General features: G+C 39.3%; 2 protein-coding genes across 12 annotated transcripts in view; both read right to left on the reverse strand.

Moving 5' to 3' along the window:
* CAST (calpastatin) overlaps nt 1–21,767 on the reverse strand; it is a 125,002-nt gene that overhangs the window by 44,821 nt on the left and 58,414 nt on the right. For 7 of the 11 annotated variants that reach the window (XM_033400713.2, XM_049707070.1, XM_049707069.1 and 4 more), the window contains 5 exons: nt 17,803–17,862; nt 3,022–3,087; nt 2,236–2,277; nt 778–834; nt 267–380 (listed from right to left, as the gene is read on the reverse strand). In XM_033400713.2, the coding sequence (XP_033256604.1) occupies nt 267–380; nt 778–834; nt 2,236–2,277; nt 3,022–3,087; nt 17,803–17,862 (339 nt within the window). The remainder of the gene's footprint in view (nt 1–266; nt 381–777; nt 835–2,235; nt 2,278–3,021; nt 3,088–17,802; nt 17,863–21,767) is intronic. The other 4 variants (XM_012535955.3, XM_033400730.2, XM_012535953.3 and 1 more) reach the window with 1 other exon arrangement.
* RHOBTB3 (Rho related BTB domain containing 3) overlaps nt 1–21,767 on the reverse strand; it is a 975,233-nt gene that overhangs the window by 8,915 nt on the left and 944,551 nt on the right. The gene's annotated exons all lie outside the window — the stretch shown is intronic.

Genomic DNA, 21,767 nt, shown 5'->3' on the forward strand with positions numbered 1-21,767 from the left:
ACTCGGCTGCCTCAAAGTCACAACACGGTGGAGAGGGCACGATGGAACATCCCCCAGACCTATCTGATGCCCTTCTCAGGCCTTACTTAGTCCCAAGTTTCCACAAGCTTATTTGCAACACCAGCAAAATAAGAGCACCAAATCTTTACAATACAAGATATATTCGGCGTAGCTCTGTAGATTCACCTACACACATCAATGTAGATAGAGGACCTGTCAATTCCCTAGTTGACATTAGTGTTTTCCTATCGGTCTGCTTTATTTACCTTTGGTATTGTTGATTTCTCTGATGTTGGCTGCTCACTTGGTCTGGAAACTGCTTTTTCATTATAAGTATGCTTGCTTCCCGTACCTGATGCGTGCTTGGGTAGGCTTTTTGGCTGAAATCACATACACACACACGTCCCACAATGTTAACGATATGATAAATATTGCTACTTTTCTCTATGGAATAGAAAGTATTCATAACAACTGTGTTTTATGCAGTTTTTTATTGTGCGAATTTAAATTAGAATGATATGTGACAAAATTTCACTTTGAGTACAAAATTTGAAACAATGCAAATCCTTCCTCCCAAATTCAGCAAGAATCACCTGAGCAAATTGCAAATCCTGCTAATGCCACATGGTGGTGCCATTTTAGTGGGAAAACAAACACCAGCCATGCTCAGTAGGACTTGAACGTTGAAAGATGAGAGTTCAGAATTTTATCCTTCACCAAAAAACAAAGAAAAAAAGTTTCCCCTTATGATATCAAGTCCTAATGATGATCATTTACCTCTGTGTGTTCCTTTGGCTTTACTTCTTGGGTTTTTTTCTCATGAACCACAGATGGCTGTCAAATTTCAAACGATAAAATCTCAATTACATCAGAGTACATTGTTTTTATATTTCCAAATAAGCTCAAAACCAAAAATCCCAATTAGACCATTCTGCCTCTCATAGGAAAGGCCCAGTTAGAGAAGTAGATGTTGCTGTCTGGTTGATAACAATCCTACCAACAGTCTGATAATGATAATTATCAGAAAAATAATGTAAAATGTAGTATTTCATCTAGAATAATTTTTCAAATAGCTATGTATCTCTAAATTATTGGCTGTTTTCCACAACTCATGTAGATCATTTGATAACGGCAAGTCCATCCACAGAGACGTCAAATGATCACTCTGACCACTGAGTTTGTTGATAGGGAATCCTACTTTAGAAATTAAAATTGATTTTCAAAAAAAATCTCCTTTCATAGGAGATGAACACTGTATTTTTTTAGTTAAATGATTTATATGTTTTTTTCTGTGCTACAAGTAGAGAAGACAGGTATCACTAGAAGCCCAGCTGAGTAACCAAAAACATTTAAATATGGAATAGAAGACAACTTCCACCGGCTGCTGAATTATTCTTCTATAGGGGACTATATAATTACCATCCTCAGGGGCCAAGAGGCCTTACACAAAATCATATAAGTTTCATCTTTCACCCAGATGACTCTGCCCACCGCACTCCCCACCCTTGCCTGCACTTAAAGTACTTCAGCCCAAATCATCTTTGTGCTTCCCTACAGGAAACCTTGTGGTCTGAGTCAACTGCTCAAGTGTACTTGAAAGAAATAAAGTATAGCACCTTATTGAAGAGAAACATTTGCCCTGCCTGCAGACACCCTGGGGTCATCTCCATATGGACTGGAATTGGCTTTCAGTCTAGACAGCCATGAGTCAGGAAAGCAAGGGAAGCCGTTCCCAAGGGAAAGTCAGAGCTGTCTCCTGAGTAACTGATAACTAGTTCCACCAATGGAAATAAGACCATCAAGATAAACCCAGGGCCTAGTCTAAGGAGAGACTCTCATCTTTAAGTTATCTAGGTGTTGGGTTCAATAGACACCTTTATTCTTGATGTCTCATCATTAATCAGTAATCAAATACTCATTACCCTTTGTCCCTTGTCCTTTGTTCCTGTTGCTTTTTTTTAAAATTACTTCAGCTATAACAAAAATCTAGATTTGAATAAAATGCCTTCTGAAGTAGACTTATAAAATACTATTCATTTTAGCAATATATGGATTTAATGTTATAATTATTTTATATACACTCTATATAATCATGTTCAAAAGGGTAATCTAAAATTAATTTAATTAGCTGACAAAATTTTTTTTTACCATTTAGTAGCACCAATAGAGGAAATGAGTTATTCATTATTGTTGCAAAGACTCCAAATAACTCACTAGTTGACTTAAATCATTTACCTTAGTTGATTGTGACTTCTTCTCAGGTTCTGTTTTTACAGCCTAAATTCAGAAAAAGAAAGAAAAAGAAAGGAAGGAAAAATGAACATAGTTTACAAAGTTTATCATATATTTTTTTCAACTAAGGAAGCTAAAAAAGATAATTTTTATGTATTTATAAATATAAACTTCATGAGTTAAAATTATACTTTTCTTGGAACTGTAACTCTTTATTTATTTATTTGTCCACACCACGTGGCTTGTGGGATCTTAGTTCCCCAATCAGGGATCAAATCCGTGCCCCTTGCAGTGGAAGCATGGAGTCCTAACCACTGGACCGCCAGGGAATTCCCGGAATTGTAACTCTTTAGATAAACACTTAAGCACACTAATTAACAGTCTGCTCTTACTACTCAGATGGCAATTTGCATCTTACTTCTGTGTGTATTAAAATTATGTAAAGATTTATTACTATGAACATGGTAGCTAATACATAAGCAAACTAAAATAAAAACCCTCATCCTTCAAAGCCACTAACATCGTTTATCTCTTTATGAGTGAAATCCTCAGCATAGGTTTCAGCTGATGATGTAAAACAATGGGAGGCTGACAGTATCAAGAACACAGGAAGCAGTGAAATTGATTTTTAGTGCCAGAATGTGAGCCATGGGTAACTAAACCTACCAGAAGCCCCTGATGGGTCAAAGTGCTGCAGAAGATTGTGAACTGAAATTATTAGCACGTGTTAAGCAGCTGAAGTGACCATTAGTAAACAGAAATGTCCCCTAGTACAATGAACCACATCACCTGTTTTTTGTGTCTTTTCTTATTAGGAGAATGCAGTCCTTCCAACTGTTTGCTGACTGGAATGGCCTAATATATAAGAGAACAGCCTCAAGTGTGATTTTATTTTATTTGGCAGTCAAATAAGTAACATGAATAAACAGGGCTAAAGGTTTGTCAAAAGTTTTCTGAAATTCTGTCAGCACAATATTACAACAATTTTGTAAATAGCGCATGGATTTTTGTAGCATGATAAAAATCTAGCAATCGAATCTAAAGTTCTAGGAATGCTTCTGAAGAGCTGGTTGTTATTTAGGATCTTTAGTGGAGTATTTTACAATTCTACCCACCCAAAAGTTACCTGTGTCAAAAAAGACAATTACTTAAGTATACACATGCATTCTCCGTACAGGGAAGATATGAAAACAAGAATAAAATCTGATTAAATATTTTATGAACCTTTCAAAGTAAGAGATTAAAAATTAGGCCTGATGCTTCTGCCATTTCTTCCCCTTTTATCTGCTCAGTGATATCAGCACAAACTCCTACTTTTTTTTTTTTTTTTTTTTTTTTGCGGTACGCGGGCCTCTCACTGCCGCGGCCTCTCCCGGTGCGGAGCACAGGCTCCGGACACGCAGGCTCAGCGGCCATGGCTCACGGGCACAGCCGCTCCGCGGCATGTGGGGTCCTCCCGGACCGGGGCACGAACCCGCGTCCCCTGCATCGGCAGGCAGACTCTCAACCACCGCGCCACCAGGGAAGCCCACAAACTCCTATTTTTTATTCTATCATCTGAAGAGACTGATGCCAAATACCCTCTTAATTTATCATGTCTTGTGCTTCAGTAATGAAGGCACATGTGTTCCTCACATAATAGACCCTTGTTATGCCAACACACTTATTGTTTTGGAAAGGAAACAAAGTTCAGGAACAAAGAAATGTTTTTAAAATTTTGGATCCTTTCAAACTGGATCCTTGTTAATGAGTTTCTGTACATGCTACTCTGCTTTTTTTATGAGTTTATGCAAATGAACTTTATTAAGTGATTAACAAGGAAAATAAGCCAGCTGGTATTTTAAAGGTTTGAGTCTATTAATAGCTTCTAATTTGTAATTTGGCATTTTGGCAATATTTTGCATGGAAGAACTCTACAATACAATTAAGAATGTATACTCACAGGCGCAAGCAGCTTCTAATGAAATATACATTTTAATCAGTAATCACTGACACATCTCCTAAATTTATTTTTGGTGGTGGTGAGGCTGATGAACATAATACTGATGACAATAATAACTAATGCTTATTATAGCCTCTCAGTACAAGGGACTGTTTGAAACTCTCTTAGTCCAACCCTCTTAGTCCTCATAATAATCCTTTGAGACAGGTATAATGAGTATCATTATTATCATCACCATCATCATCATCATTCCCATTTCATGGATGAAAATTGAGGCACATGGAAGTTAAATAACTTCCCAAGGACACCCATGGTGGAGCTGGGGTTATGTGTTCTCAATCACTGCACTGCACTGCATTGTCTCTCCAGTGCCAGCCAGCTCCTACTGGGCACCTGCTGTGGGACAGGCACTGTTCAATAGCCTTATCTCTGTTTCCTTACACAGTCTTGTGAGAAAGGTACTATTATCATCCTCCTCCAAATTGTACAGATAAGGACTCACAGACTTCTAAAACAAACTTATGGTTACCAAAGGGGAAAGCTGTGGGGAGGGATAAATTAGGAGTTTGGCATTAACGTATACATACTACTATATATAAAACAGATAATCAACAAGGACCTACTGTATAGCACAGGGAATTCTACTGAATAGTCTATAATCACCTATATGAGAAAAGAATCTGAAAAGGAATGGATATCTGTATATATATAACTGAATCTCTTTGCTGTATGCCTGAAACTACTAACACAACATTGTAAATCAACTATAATCTAATATAAAATAAAAATTAAATTAAAAAAGGAAATGAAAGCCAAGAGGAATTTTCCAGCATCACAGGCAGCATAGAACCAGGAATAGAAGCCAAGCTGTCTGGCTCCAGTGTCCACTCTACAAAGCCTCTCAGAGATCTCAACCTGATTAACAATGATCTGACCTTTCATCTTACACACAGCAGTGTGACTACCAATTCTAGTGTGAGGGATAAGAGAGAGAGAACATAGATCTAGACGTATTACCTCCAGAGCTAGACTGACTTTCATTTCAAAGCTGTAGAACATGACAAGGATTTGATATAGGCTTTATTTGAATTAACATCTTTTCTCTAAAAGCTCAAAATATTTAGAGAAATATGCTCATAAAGTTCACAGAAATCTCCAAGAGGAGGCTGATATAAATGTTATGAAACAAACATGAGAAGTACATGAAGGGGAGAGGAGCTTCATGATGGCGGAAGAGTAAGACGTGGAGATGACCTTCCTCCCCACAAATACATCAGAAATACATCTACATGTGGAACAACTCCTACAGAACACCCACTGAACGCTGGCAGAAGACCTCAGACCTCACAAAAGGCAATAAACTCCCCATGTGCCTGGGTAGGACAAAAGAAAAAAGAAAAAAGAAAAAACAGAGACAAAAGAATAGGGACGGGACCCGCACCAGTGGGAGGGAGCAGTGAAGGAGGAAAGGTTTCCACACACTAGGAAGCCCCTTCGCGGGTGGAGACTGCGGGTGGCAGAGGGGGGGAAACTTCGGAGCCACAGAGGAGAGCATAGCAACAGGGGTGCGGAGGGCAAAGCAGAGATTTCCGCACAGAGGATCGGTGCCGACCAGCACTCACCAGACTGAGAGGCTTGTCTGCTCACTGCCGGCACGGGCGGGGGCTGGGAGCTGAGGCTCAGGCTTCAGAGGTTGGATTGCAGGGAGAGGACTGGGGCTGGCAGCATGAACACAGCCTGAAGGGGGCTAGTGTGCCACAGCTAGCCGGGAGGGAGTCTGGGAAAAGGTCTGGAGCTGCCAAAGACGCAAGAGACTTTTTCTTGCCTCTTTGTTTCCTGGTGCGCGAGGAGAGGGGATTAAGAGCACCAGTTAAAGGAGCTCCAGAGACAGGCGCGAGCCGCGGCTTTCAGCGCAGACCCAGAGACGGGCATGGGACGCTAAGGCTGCTGCTGCCGCCACCAAGAAGCCTGTGTGCGAGCACAGGTCACTCTCCACACCTCTCCTCCCGGGAGCCTGTGCAGCCCGCCACTGCCAGGGTCCCATGATCCAGGGACAACTTCCCCCGGAGAACACACGGCGCGGAGAACACAAGGCGCAGAGAACACACGGCACGCCTCAGGCTGGTGCAACGTCATGCCGGCCTCTGCCGCTGCAGGCTCACCCCGCACTCTGTACCCCTCCCTCCCCCCGGCCTGAGTGAGCCAGAGCCCCCACATCAGCTGCTCCTTTAACCCCATCCTGAGCGAAGAACATACGCCCCCCGGCGACCTACATGCAGAGGCGGGACCAAATCCAAAGCTGAACCCCAGGAGCTGTGCGAACAAAGAAGAAAACGGGAAATCTCTCCCAGCAGCCTCAGGGAGCAGTGGATTAAATCTCCACAATCAACTTGATGTACCCTGCATCTGTGGAATACCGAATACACAACAAATCATCCCAAATTGAGGAGGTGGACTTTGGGAGCAACGATCTATACATTTTTTTCCCTTTTTCTCATTCTGTGAGTGTGTATGTGTATGCTTCTGTGTGTTATTTTGTCAGTATAGCTTTGTTTTTACCATTTGTCCTAGGGTTCTGACTGTCCATTTTTTGTTTTGTTTTGTTTTTTAGTATAGTTTTTAGCACCTGTTATCATTGGTAGATTTGTTTTTTGGTTTGGTTGCTCTCTTCTTTCTTTTCTTTTTTTAATTACTTAAAAAATAATTATTTAAAAAATTTTTATTTTAATAACTATTTATTTTACTTTATTTTATTTTATTTTACCTTCTTCTTTCTCTCTTTCTCTTTTTTCTCCCAGGCTCTTGGTGCTCCAGCCAGGCGTCAGGGCTGTGCCTCTGAGGTGGGAGAGCCAACTTCAGGACACTGGTCCACAAGAGACCTCCCAGCTCCACATAATATGAAACGACAAATATCTCCCAGAGATCTCCATCTCAACGCCAACACCGAGCTCCACTCAACGACCAGCAAGCTATAGTGCTGGACACCCTACACCAAACAACCAGCAAGACAGCAACACAACCACATCCATTAGCAGAGAGGCTGCCTAAAATCATAATAAGGCCACAAACACCCCAAAACACACCATCAGACGTGGACCTGCCCACCAGAAAAACAAGATCCAGCCTCATCCACCAGAACACAGGCACTAGTCCCCTCCACCAGGAAGCCTACACAGCCCACTGAACAAACCTTAGCCACTGGAGACAGACACCAAAAACAACGGGAACTACGAACCTGCGGCCTGCGAAAAGGAGACCCCAAACACACTAAGTTAAGCAAAATGAGAAGACAGAGAAACTCACAGCAGATGAAGGAGCAAGGCAAAAACCCACTGGACCTATGAAAAGGAAATAGGCAGTCTACATGAAAAACAATTCACAATAATGATAGTAAAGATGATCCAAAATCTTGGAAATAGAATGGAGGAAATACAAGAAATGTTTAACAAGGACCTAGAAGAACTAAAGAGCAAACAAACAGTGATGAACAACACAATAAATGAAATTAAAAATTCTCTAGATGGGATCAAGAGCAGAATAACTGAGGCAGAAGAACGGATAAGTGACCTGGAAGATAAAATAGTGGAAATAACTACTGCAGAGCAGAAGAAAGACAAAAGAATGAGAAGAATTGAAGACAGTCTCAGAGACCTCTGGGACAACATTAAATGCACCAACATTCAAATTATAGGGGTCCCAGAAGAAGAGAAAAAGAAAGGGACTGATAAAATATATAAAGAGATTATAGTTGAAAACTTCCCTAATATGGGAAATAGTTAATCAAGTCCAGGAAGCACAGAGAGTCCCATACAGGATAAATCCAAGGAGAAACACGCCAAGACACATATTAATCAAACTGTCAAAAATTAAATACAAAGAAAACATATTAAAAGCAGCAAGGGAAAAACAACAAATAACACACAAGGGAATCCCCATAAGGTTAACAGCTGATCTTTCAGCAGAAACTCTGCAAGCCAGAAGGGACTGGCAGGACATATTTAAAGTGATGAAGGAGAAAAACCTATAAGCAAGATTACTCTACCCAGCAAGGATCTCATTCAGATTTGATGGAGAAATTAAACCCTTTACAGACAAGCAAAAGCTGAGAGAGTTCAGCACCACCAAACCAGCTTTACAACAAATGCTTAAGGATCTTCTCTTGGCAAGAAACACAAGAGAAGGAAAAGACCTACAATAACAAACCCAAAAGAATTAAGAAAATGTGAATAGGAACATACATATCGATAATTACCTTAAATGTAAATGGATTAAATGCTCCAACCAAAAGACACAGACTGGCTGAATGGATACAAAAACAAGACCCATATATATGCTGTCTACAAGAGACCCACCTCAGACATAGAGACACATACAGACTGAAAGTGAGGGGATGGAAAAAGATATTCCATGCAAATGGAAACCAAAAGAAAGCTGGAGTAGCAATTCTCATATCAGACAAAATAGACTTTAAAATAAAGACTATTAGAAGAGACAAAGAAGGACACTACATAATGATCAAGGGATCGATCCAAGAAGAAGATAGAACAATTGTAAATATTTATGCACCCAACATAGGAGCACCTCAATACATAAGGCAAATACTAACAGCCATAAAAGGGGAAATCGCCAGTAACACAACCATAGTAGCGGACTTTAACACCCCACTTTCATCAATGGACAGATCATCCAAAATGAAAATAAATAAGGAAACACAAGCTTTAAATGATACATTAAACAAGATGGACTAAATTGATATTTATAGGACATTCCATCCAAAAACAGCAGAATACACATTCTTCTCAAATGCTCATGGAACATTCTCCAAGATAGATCATATCTTGGGTCACAGATCAAGCCTTGGTAAATTTAAGAAAATTGAAATCGTATCAAGTATCTTTTCCGACCACAATGAGAAGCCCACGCACCGCAATGAAGAGCAGCCCCCGCTCGCTGCAACTAGAGAAAGCCCGCGCACAGCAACGAAGAACCAACGCAGCCAAAAGTAAATAAATAAAATAAATAGAAGAAAAAACAAAGACCAGTTGCATCACGCACACCCCTTGTGCCACCCCTTTAAAAAAAAATAGACTATGACATAAATCACGGCAAGATCCCTTTTGACCCATCTCCTAGAGAAATGAAAATAAAAACAAAAATAAACAAATGGGACCTAATGAAACTTAAAAGCTTTTGCACAGCAACAGAAACCACAAACAAGATGAAAAGACAACCCTCAGAATGGGGGAAAATATTTGCAAATGAAGCAACTGACAAAGGATTAATCTCCAAAATTTACAAACAGCTCAGGCAGCTCAATATCAAAAAAACAAACAATCCAATCCAAAAATGGGCAGAAGACCTAAATAGACATTTCTCCAAAGAAGATATACAGATTGCCAACAAACACATGAAAGAATGCTCAATGTCATTAATCATTAGGGAAATGCAAATCAAAACTACAATGAGATATCATCTCACACCGGTCAGAATGGCCATCATCAAAAAATTTACAAACAATAAATGCTGGAGAGGGTGTGGAGAAAAGGGTGCCCTCTTGCACTGTTTGTGGGAACATAAATTGATACAGCCACTATGGAGAACAGTATGGAGGTTCCTTAAAAAACTACAAACAGAACTACCATACGACCCAGCAATCTCACTACTGGGCATATACTCTGAGAAAACCATAATTCAAAAAGAGTCATGTACCAAAATGTTTGTTGCAGCACTATTCACAATAGCCAGGACATGGAAGTAACCTAAGCGTCCATCAACAGATGAATGGATAAAGAAGATGTGGCACATATAAAGAATGGAATATTACTCAGCCATAAAAAGAAACGAAATTGAGTTATTTGTAATGAGGTGGATGGACCTAGAGTCTGTCATACAGAGTGAAGTAAGTCAGAGAAAGAGAAAAACAAATACCGTATGCTAACACATTATATATGGAATCTAAAAAAAAAAAAAAATTGGTCATGAAGAACCTAGGGGCAAGATGGGAATAAAGACACAGACCTACTAGAGGATGGACTTGAGGATATGGGGAGGGGGAAGGGTAAGCTGGGACAAAGTGCGAGAGTAGCATGGACATATATACACTACCAAATGTAAAACAGATAGCTAGTGGGAAGCAACCGCATAGCACAGGGAGATCAGCTTGGTGCTTTGTGACCACCTAGTGGGGTAGGATAGGGAGGGTGGGAGGGAAGGATATGCAAGAGGAAAGAGATATGGGGACATATGTATATGTATAACTGATTCACTTTTTTATAAAGCAGAAACTAACACACCACTGTAAAGCAATTATACTCCAATAAAGATGTTAAAAAAAAAAAGAAAAAAAGAGGTACATGAAGGGAGGTGGAGACAAGATGGCAGAGTAGAAGGACGTGAGCTTTCCTCTCCTCATGAAAACACTAAAATCACAACTAACTGCTGAACAACCATCAACAAAAACAAACAAAGAAACAAACACTGGAACCTACCAAAAAAGATATCCTACATCCAAAGACAAAGAAGAAGCCACAATGAGATGGTGGGAGGGGCACAATCATAATAAAATCAAATCCCATACCTGCTGGGTAGGTGACCCACAGACTGGAAAATAAGTATATTGCAGAGGTTCTCCCATAAGGGTGAAAGTTCTGAGCCCCATGTCAGGCTCTGCAGCCTGGGGGTCTGGCTTTGGGAGGAGGAGCCCCTAGTGCATCTGGCTTTGAAGGCCAGTGGGGTTTGATCACAGGAATTCCACAGGACTGGGGAAACAGTAACTCCAATCTTGGAAGGCACACACAAGGTCCTGTGTGTACCAGGACCCAGGGAAAGAAGCAGTGACCTCACAGCAGTCTGGGCCAGACTTACCTGCTGGTATTGGATGGTCTCCTGCGGAAGCAGGGGGTGGCTGTGGCTCACTCTGGGGACAAAGACATTGGTGGCGGTAGCTCTGGGGAGTACTCATTGGTGTGAGGCCTCCTGGAGGCTGCCATTTTCTCACCAAGACCTGGCCCTACCCAACAGCCTGTAGGCTCCAGTGCTGGGATGCCTCAGATCAAACAACCAACAAAGCAGGAACACAGCCTCACCCACCAGCAGACAGGCTACTTAAAGTCTTCCTAAGCTCACAGCTAAACACACCCCCTGACACAGCCCTGCCCACCACCAGAGGGACGAGACCCAGTTCCACCCATCAGTGGGCAAGAACCAGGCTCTCCCACTAGGAAGCCTGCACGAGCCCTTTAGACAGCCTCATCCACCAGGGTGCAGACAGCAGAAGCAAGAAGAACTACAACCCTGCAGCCTACAAAACAGATACTGCAATCACAGAAAGTCAGACAAAATGAGATGGCAGAGAAATATGTCCCAGACAAAGGAACAAGGTAAAACCCCAGAAGAACAACTAAGGGAAGTGGAGATAGGCAATCTACCTGAAACAGAATTCAGAGTAATGACAGTAAAGATGATCCAAGATCTCAGAAAAAGAATGGAGGCACAGATCGAGAAGACACAAGAAATGTTTAATAATGAACTAGAGGAAGGGGAGAAAAAAGACCCACAAAAACAAATTCAAAACAATAAAATGACGACAAGAATACACATATAGTTACCTTAAATGTAAATGGATTAAATTCTCCAACCAAAAGACATAGAAAACAAGACCCCTATATATGCTGTCTACAAGAGACCCACTTCAGATCTAGGGACACATACAGACCAAAAGTGAGGGAATGGAAATTGAAAGAAGGCTGGAGTGGCAATACTCATATCAGACAAAATAGACTTTAAAATAAAGACTGTTACAAGAGACAAAGAAGGACACTATGTAATGATCAAGGGATCAATCCACAAGATAATATAACAACTGTAAATATAATATGCACCCAACGTGGGAGCACCCCAATATATAAGGCAAATGCTAACAGCCATAAAAGGAGAAATTGACAGTAACACAATAATAATGGGGGACTTTAACACCCCACTTTCATCAATGGACAGATCATCCAGACAGAAAATCAATAATGGAAACAAAGGTCTTAAATGACACATCAGACCAGATGGACTTCATTTATATTTACAGAGTATTCATTCAAAAGCAACAGAATACACTTTCTTCTCAAGTGCCCACAGAACGTTCTCCAGGATTGATAATATCCTAGGCCACAAAGCCAGTCTCAGTAAATTTAAGAAAAGTGAAATCATATCAAGCATCTTTTCCAACCACAACTCTATGAGATTAGAAATCAACTACAGGAAAGAAACTGTAAAAAACACAAAGATGTGAAGGCTAAACAATAAACAGCATGCTACTAAACAACTAATGGATCACTAAAGAAATAAAAGAGGAAATGAAAAAATATCTACAGACAAATGAAAGTGAAAGCATGATGATTCAAAACCTGTGGGATGCAGTAAAAGCAGTTCTAAGAGGGAAGTTTATAGTGATACAATCTTATCTCAGGAAAGAAGAAACATCTCAAATAAATAATCTAACCTTACACCTAAAGCAACTAGAGAAAGAAGAACAAACAAAACCCAAAGTCAGTAGAAGGAAACAAATTATAAAGATCAGCGCAGAAATAAATGGAATAGAGACAAAGAAAACCATAGAAAAGATCAATGAAACTGAAAGCTGGTACTTTGAAAAGATAAACAAAATGGATAAACCTTTAGTCAGACTCAGCAAGAAAAAAAGGGAGAAGGCTCAAATCAGTAAAACTAGAAATGAGAAAGAAGTTACAATGGACACCACAGAAATACAAAGGATCATTAGAGACTACTACAAGCAACTATATGCCAATAAAATGGAAAACCTAGAAGAAATGGACAAATTATTAGAGAGGTACAATCTCCCAAGACTGAACCAGGAAGAAATAGAAAATATTAACAGACCAATCACAAGTACTGAAATTGAAACTGTGACTAAAAAACTCCCAACAAATAAAAGTCCAGGACCAGATGGCTTCACAGGCAAGTTCTATCACTTAGTGAAGAGTTAACACCTACCTTCTGAAACTATTCCAAAAAATCGCAGAGGAAGGAACACTCCCAAACTCATTCTATGAGGCCACCATCAACTTGATACCAAAACCAGACAAAGAACCACCAAAAAAGAAACTTATAGGCCAGTATCACTGATGAACTCAAAAATCCTCAACAAAATACTAGCAAACTGAATCCAACAATACATTAAAAGGATCATCTACCACAATCAATTGAGGTTTATCGCAGGGATGCAAGAATTTTTCAATATCTGCAAGTCAATCAGTGTGATACACTACGTCAACAAATTGAAGAATAAAAACCATATGATCATCTCAATAGATGCAGAAAAAGCTTTTGACAAAATTCAACACCAATTTATGATAAAAACTCTCTAGAGAGTGGGCACAGAGGGAACATACCACAACATAATAAAGCCCATATATGGCAAACCTACAGCTAACAACATACTCAACAGTGAAGAGCCGAAAGCATTTCCTCTAAGATCAGGAACAAGATAAGGATGTCCAGTCTCACTGCTTTTATTCAACATAGTTTTGGAAGTCCTAGCCACGGCAATAAGAAAAAGAAATAGAATCCAAACTGGAAAAGGAGAAGTAAAAATGTCACTGTTTGCAGATGACATGATACTATACCTGGGAAATCCTAAAGATGCTACCAGACAACTACTAGAGCTAATCAATGAATCTGGTAAAGTGCATTATACAAAATTAATACAGAGAAATCTGTTGCATTTCTATACACTAACAACAAAAGATCAGAAAAAGAAATTAAGCAAAGAATCCCATTTACCATCACATCAAAAGAATAAAATACCTAGGAATAAACCTACCTAAGGATGTAAAAGACCTGTACTCCAGAAACTATAGGATGCTGATGAAAGAAATCAAAGATGACACAAACAAATATACCGTGTTCTTGGATTGGAAGAAGCAATATTTTCAAAATGACTATACTACCCAAGGCAATCTACAGACTCAATGCAACTTATCAAATTACCAATGGCATTTTTCACAGAACTAGAACAAAAATTTTTAAAATTTGTATGAAAACACAAAAGACCCCGAATATCCAAAGCAATTTTGAGAAAGAAAAACAGAACTGGAGGAATCAGACTCCCTGACTTCAGACTATACTGCAAAGCTACAGTCATCAAAACAGTATGGTACCAGCACAAAATCAGAAATATAGATCAATGGAACAGTATAGAAAGCCCAGAAATAAACCCATGCACCTATAGTCAATTAATCTACAACAAATGAGGCAAGACTGTATCATGGAGAAAAGACAGTCTCTTCAATAAATGGTGCTGGGAAAACTAGACAGGTAAATGTAAGAGAATGAAATTAGAAAATTCTCTAACACCATACACAAAAATAAACTCAGAATGGATTAAAGACCCAAATGTAAGACCAGATACTATAAAACTCTCAGAGGAAAACATAGGCAGAACACACTTTGACTTAAATAACAGCAATACCTTTTTGGACCCGTCTCCTAGAGTAATGGAAGTAAAAACAAAAATAAACAAATGGGACCTAATTAAAGTTAAAAGCTTTTGTACAGCTAAGAAAACCATAAACAAAATGAAAAGGCAACCTACAGAATGCAAGAAAATGTTTGCAAATGATGTGACCGACAAGGGATTAATCTCCAAAATTTACAGACAGCTCATGCAACTCAATATCAAAAAAAACCCAAAAAACCCAATCAAAAAATGGGCAGAAGACCTAAATAGACATTGCTCCAAAGAAGACATACAGATAGGCCAAAAGGGACATCAAAAGATGCCCAACCTTGCTAATTATTAGAGAAATGCAAATGAAAACTACAATGAGATATCACTTCACACCAGTCAGAATGGCCATCATCAAAAAGTCTACCAACAATAAATGCTGGAGAGGGTGTGGAGAAACGAGAACCCTCCTACACTGTTGGTGGGAATGTGAATTGGTACAACCACTATGGAGAACAGTATGGAGGTTCCTTAAGAAACTAAAAATAGGGGCTTCACTGGTGGCGCAGTGGTTGAGAGTCCGCCTGCCGATGCAGGGGACACGGGTTCGTGCCCTGGTTTGGGAAGATCCCACATGCCGCAGAGCGGCTGGGCCCGTGAGCCATGGCCGCTGAGCCTGCGTGTCTGGAGCCTGTGCTCTGCAACGGGAGAGGCCACAACAGTGAGAGGCCCGTGTACCGCAAAAATAAATAAATAAATAAAATAAAATAAAATAAAAAAGAAACTAAAAATAGAGCTACCAGATGATCTAGCTATCCCACTCCTAAGCATATATATCCGGAGAAAACAATGGTTCAAAGGGATACATGCACCCCAGTGTTTATTGCAGCACTGTTTACAATAGCCAAGACATGGAAGTAACCTAAATGTCTGTGGACAGATGAATGGATAAAGAAGATGGGGTACATATATACAATGGAATATTACTCAGCCATTAAAAAGAATGAAATAATGCCATTTGCGGCAATGTGGATGGACCTGGAGATTATCATACTAAGTGAAGTAAGTCAGGCAGAGAAAGACAATATCACATGATATCACTTACATGCAGAATCTAAAAAAAATGATACAAATGAACTTATTTACAAAACAGAAACAGACTCACAGCCTTAGAAAACAAACTTATGCTTATTAAAGGGGAAAGGTTGGGGTGAGAGATAAATTGGGAGTTTGGGATTGACATATACACACTAGTATGCTTAAAATAGATAGCCAACAAGGATCTACTGTATAGCACAGGGAACTCTACTCAATATTCTGTAATAACCTAAATGGGAAAAGAATTTGAAAAAGAGTAGATTCATGTATATGTAAAACTGAATGATTTTGCTGTACACCTGAAACTAATACAACGTTGTAAATCAACTACACTCCAATATAAAATAAACATTTCTTAAAATTAAAATTAAAAAAAAATTTAAAAAGCAGCACATGAAGATAAGATGATTAATGAGAACAGTGTGATTGAAATCCACCAAGGAAAGAGAATTGAGGCAAAAAGTGGTCCTGAGTCAGCCACTGGTGACACTTCATCATGTGCATCTTATTTTTGTCTCTCCCTCCTTCTCTCTCCTACTTTCCTCTCTCTCTCTTCTCTTCATCCAGTTCCGTAGGAGTGCCAGGAATTCTCATGATTCATGCTTAGCAATGGCTGAAGTGTTTGCTGACACTTACTCTGGATAACAGGGCACACTTGAAATAATCATTGGTCCTCAAGCTGAGAGTCAGCGGGGGTGGATTATAAACAGGCATTGTGTCAAATGAAACCAAAATAATAAAACAGAAATCCTATATTTCTGGCTTTCCTTTCTCTCCTTACTTTAACTTTCATGGACTCTAGGTTCAATGAGAATTTTTTTTTTGGGGGGGTAAATATTTCTACTACAGTCTTAAGATTATTTTAAGATTAAGGTCAGATTTTTTTTATTTTTTAAGATTAAGCTTGGTATAAATAAGTAGTGACAGCTAATAGATTAATTACGGATCAGTTAACATATATTTTGAAAATAATTAAGAAATTAATGTAAATGTAAATTACTAAGTAAAAACATAACTTTAAATTAAAAATAAATTTAAAAATTAAAATGAGTGCTAAATGACATTTATAAGAGCTTAGAGTGGGACAGTGTGTTTCAAGGTATTTGCAATGTCCTTTAAAGAAAAGTTCAAGATGAGGCCATAGGATCCCTCAGTAGCACTAAGTTATGGTGCCAGTACTAAGTTATGGCATAGGATCCTACTTGGGATAGTAAAGTTACAAGGAAAATAGAAAGCAAAAGTATGTGGGTAATTTTCAACAAGCGAAATTTGATAATAATGGAGCTGGGGTAACTCTTAAAGGCACTAAAGAATATTAGCTCATAAGAATTAGTTGAGAGCATCTTGAGAATGCTCTCTCTTTAATCTTCCATCCCAAAACACTCCCAAGAAACACGGTTTGAATCATGGTAATTAGGGGAGAGGGTTTAAGGCAGCTCAGCCAGCTCTTCAGAACTAGGCTTACTCCACGTGGCAATCACACTGGAGGACATGCTTGTATTTTTTCTTCTGAAATTCCAAGAAATTATAATCAGAATAAATCCCAAGAACTTGACAAAGGCTTATCAATAAGATGGTACCCCACATGACTCAAATTTCAGAAAGAAACTTCAGAAAGCATCTGAAATAACCAGTATCTGTATCACTTCTTTCTATGTTCACTTAGTGTAACCTTTCTCATTCTTAGATTTAGTTTTAAGTGGCCAGGATAATAAAACCATTTTAGCAAGAAATTAAGAATTTATATTCTTTTCTAGATCCAGAGAAATGTATTTAGAGAAATTATCTTACAATTTAAAAAACTCAAGTCTAGAACCAAAAAAACTCTTGCTGACTACTCTTTTCTAGATATTCTAAAATGACGTATAAGTGTATAGATGGTGTTTGAGGCAAATACTGAAAGGAAAGTTGAGTTTCCAAAGACCCTCATTAATTAGGAAGAAAACGTTTACTTCCATAGCCTAAGTTTCCTAGGACACATAACCCATCTGTCAACAGCCCACATTCATTTTGCTTTACCATATAATCAACTGAAAGGCATTCACCCAAGTTGACCCTTGAAGATTCTCCATACCTTGGTTTCTGTGGGATTCATACTGGAAGACTTCCTGGTTGAAGCAGAGGAAGTTGTCACCTAGAAAGGAAAGAAATAAGAAGTTTAATTATAGTTAACCTACAACCTTCTTTGTCCTTCAGGTCCTTTTAACCATACTTACTCTTAACTCTTTACCTTGGTTTTACCTCACCTAGATTACCACTCCCATAAAAGTTCAGTATGTGGTGTTGCCCAGTGGGTAAAAGCCTTTGTAACCAGATCAAATGGGTTCACATTTGGAGTGTGCTACTTACTAAATAATCCTTGGGCAAGCTACTTAAATCTTCTGATCTTTGGTTTCCCCTTTCTCAATTTTTGTTCCGTAGGTAACAACTACCTTCTAAGTTTATTACTGCCTGGTATTTAAGTACTCAGTAAATATTATTCTAATTATTGTTTGTATTATTTTCAGAAAGAACATGGACTTTGAAACTTACAGAATTTTGTTCAAATGCCAGCTTTGCCTATTACTAGCTCTGTGACTTTGGGTCTTAGTTTTCCAAGTATATAAAATGGGGCCTATAATGTCTATTTTGCAGGGTTGTAATTATTTGCGATAATGTGGGTAAAATGCCTGGCACATTATAGGTGTTCATTAAATTGCTAGTGCATTATTCCTAGGCTATTGTAAGATAGACAAGTAGGCATAGCTCTGGGAAATAGGCTCAGGTAGATTAGAATCGTCATGTAAGGAAGAGAAGGTGGGAGATCGTGTTGCAGAGGGGATATTGCTATATTATCTGTCTCATCTAGGCTCCTCCCTGGAGGGCAAAGGTGATGAATGGTAACTGAAGTATTCAAGAAACACCTTTCCTAGGGATGTGGAGTCAGCCCCTGCAATCTAATCACCCAAGCAGGGGGATGTGGATGTGGACACTTGCATGGTATTGAGAAATACATACTCTAGTAACTTACACTGGTTAATATTAAACTCACAATTACATTCTTTGTGAATTCCAACTCAGGCTCATTTAAACCTCCTTAACATTTGAGTTCCATTAGGTTTTAGAGCCCAGGGATTCCATCTGGCACCAGTTGTCTTCTTAAGTAACTGGCTGTCAGTAAACAGCTGCTCCCTGCCAGCAGCACCCAGAGTCCCATCCCCTGATGCCTGGCCCTGAGCCACTTCAGAAGCTCAGTCCCCGGGCAGGATGGACCCATCCCTGCTGGTGCCCCAGCTCCCCTACCTCGACACACCACACTCAAGGTGACTGCGTGAACCCACTATAACCCATGGCCCACGAACACGATCACTTTCCCCACCGACCTCATTTAATGTGGAGCATGTTGGCGCTTAGAGTTAAATTGCCACATTTTACAGATAAAAGCCCAAAGCTTTAGTATACTGACTTTTCAAACATAGTCATATGAACTTAACTATTCCTGAGCACCCTTAAGCAGCCCCCCACCCTAAAACACACACACACACACACACACACACACACACCTTGTCACTGTGGCAGGCATGTGCTGTCTCTCTCACATTCTCTTTGGGATAAAGAACTGGAAGAGGTACCAAAGTAGATTTCCCTCATCAAATTAATGGACAAATATGTGAATATGCATTTTTCCTGGAGAATTTTTTTTTTAGTTTGTGGGGATTAACATTCCCATATCTATACAATTCTGTCTTTCCACAAGTAGAATTGGTTGTACAAAGGTCCATTCAAACTCAAGAAGTTCCACTTAGCTACATCCCACTCCTTCAGTGATTTCCCTCAGCCATCTAAAACCACCCAAGACAAACACTCCACACAAAGGTTCTTTTTAAGCTGCAAATCTTCGGGTGAACATTCATTTTCTAAACATCCAAGTTTATTAAAACATTCCTGAAATTACATAGCCTTGGGTTTTCCAATCTGCCTTACTGCTTTATTAAGCAATAGCTGGAAGGGATCCTTAAATCCTAGAAAGAAGACTTTCAAAGGCTCACCAAGGACAGTCAGATCTCCATGGAATGCCTATAAGTAAGCATGGAGCAGGCTGTAATGGGAATTTAGCTGAAGGCCTTGGCCACACCTGTTCTCAGCATAGATTCCTCCGTGAAAGTTTTATCCCGTCACTAAGGCACTAAACATTTTGAAACTAAAATAGGAAAACCACTTCATGGGGGCTGGAAAGGAGGCAAATAATCCCACCCTGTTACGGGCTGGTTCAACTCTGGCTAAGTGTAGTGTGTTCAATCTTATTTGTAAAGACAAGGAAAGTTTACTATTTGTTACCCTTACTGGGGGATTATATACACTTTCAATTTAAATCTTCTACATGGTTTGACTTTCTAATCATAGGTGTGAATAACTTATAATTTAAGAATTTTGAAGAGTTAACCCATAAATCTTTGAAGAACCTTAGAGAAAAACTTTGAATATGTAGGTTTTAAACAGATGAGGAAAATGGTATCTCATAAAGATTAAGTGACCCATCAAAGTTTACCACAGTTCACTGGCTCCGTAAGTATTTATCCAGAACATAGTTTGTGTCAAGTACTGTGTTAGCTGATGGGAAACCGACCGACCTGTCTCTGACCTTGTGAAAGTTACAGTCTGGTCAGAGATGACATTAATAGACTAACCACTTCAATCCCACTCCTGGGCATATATCTGGACAAAACTATAATTCAAAAAGACACATGCACCCCTATGTTCACAGCAGCACCATTTACAATAGCCAGACATGACAAAAACCTAAATGTCCATCAACAAAGGATAAAGAAGATGTGGTGTATATGTATATATATATATGTATACACACACACAAACACAATGCAATATTCTCAGCCATAAAAAAAGAATGAAATAATGCCATTTACGGCAACATGGATGGACCTAGAGATTACCATACTAAGTGAAGTAACTCAGAAAGAGAAAGACAAATACCATATGATATCACTTACATGTGGAATCTAAAATATGACACAAATGAAATTATCTACAAAACGGAAACAGACTCACAGACATAGAGAACAGATTTGTGGTTGCCAAGGGGGAGAGGGATGGAGATTATCAGATGCAAACTATTATATATAGGATGGATAAACAACAAGGTCCTACTGTGTAGCCCAGGTAACTATATTGAATATCCTGTGATAAACCATAATGGAAAAGAATATGAAAAAGAATGTGTATACATATGTATAACTGAATCACTTCACTGTACAGCAGAAATTAACACAACCTTGTAAATCAACTATACTTCAATGAAATAAATTTAAAAAAAGAATAACCACTTTATTAACTACTTGTGATAAGTGCTATAAAGGAAAATCACAGGGTACCATGTCCCACAGACTAGGCAACCAGATCTAATTCAGGGGACAGTCAGGACAGGTGATGCTGAAGAAGTGACAGTTAATGTGGAGATTGAAGGATATGGGGGCATCACCCAGGCAGAAGGCGGGGAGGACCCTCCGAGATGTCTGTGCCAGGGCTGAGCCAGGCCCCCTGACTTTTAAACCAGTGACTCTCTGCTGCAGGACCGACCACTCAGCCGGTCCTAATATCAAGGCATAGACGGTTTTAAAGCAACATCAGTGCTCAAATACCAAAATCTCTCTATGGAATTAGGACTGTATATAAGACTAAAGTGCGGCCATAACAATACTCTCCCTCCTAAATGACCCATGCAAATCTCTTGACATCCAGAGTATTATGAATCATTTATAATCTTTAATTAGGGCACAAATCAGAGTAACAAAGAACAGAGAAAAAGTACTTTAATATAATTATTTTCCACCCAGCCACTCAACAATTGCTGTTTAAAAAGCAATGAGCCTGGGGCTGAGGATACACAACGAATGTCACTGTCACAGCCTTGAAAGAGTTCACAGTCCAGCGCAATAAACAGACATCAAACAGGTTTCGTTACAACTTAAGTGCTCTAACAGGTATGAAGACAATCCTAGGTGACCGAAGAAATGTTTTGGTTCTAAGTCAGTTGTAGGCCCA

This window comes from Orcinus orca, chromosome 3, assembly GCF_937001465.1.
Source record: "Orcinus orca chromosome 3, mOrcOrc1.1, whole genome shotgun sequence".
NCBI lineage: Eukaryota > Metazoa > Chordata > Mammalia > Artiodactyla > Delphinidae > Orcinus > Orcinus orca.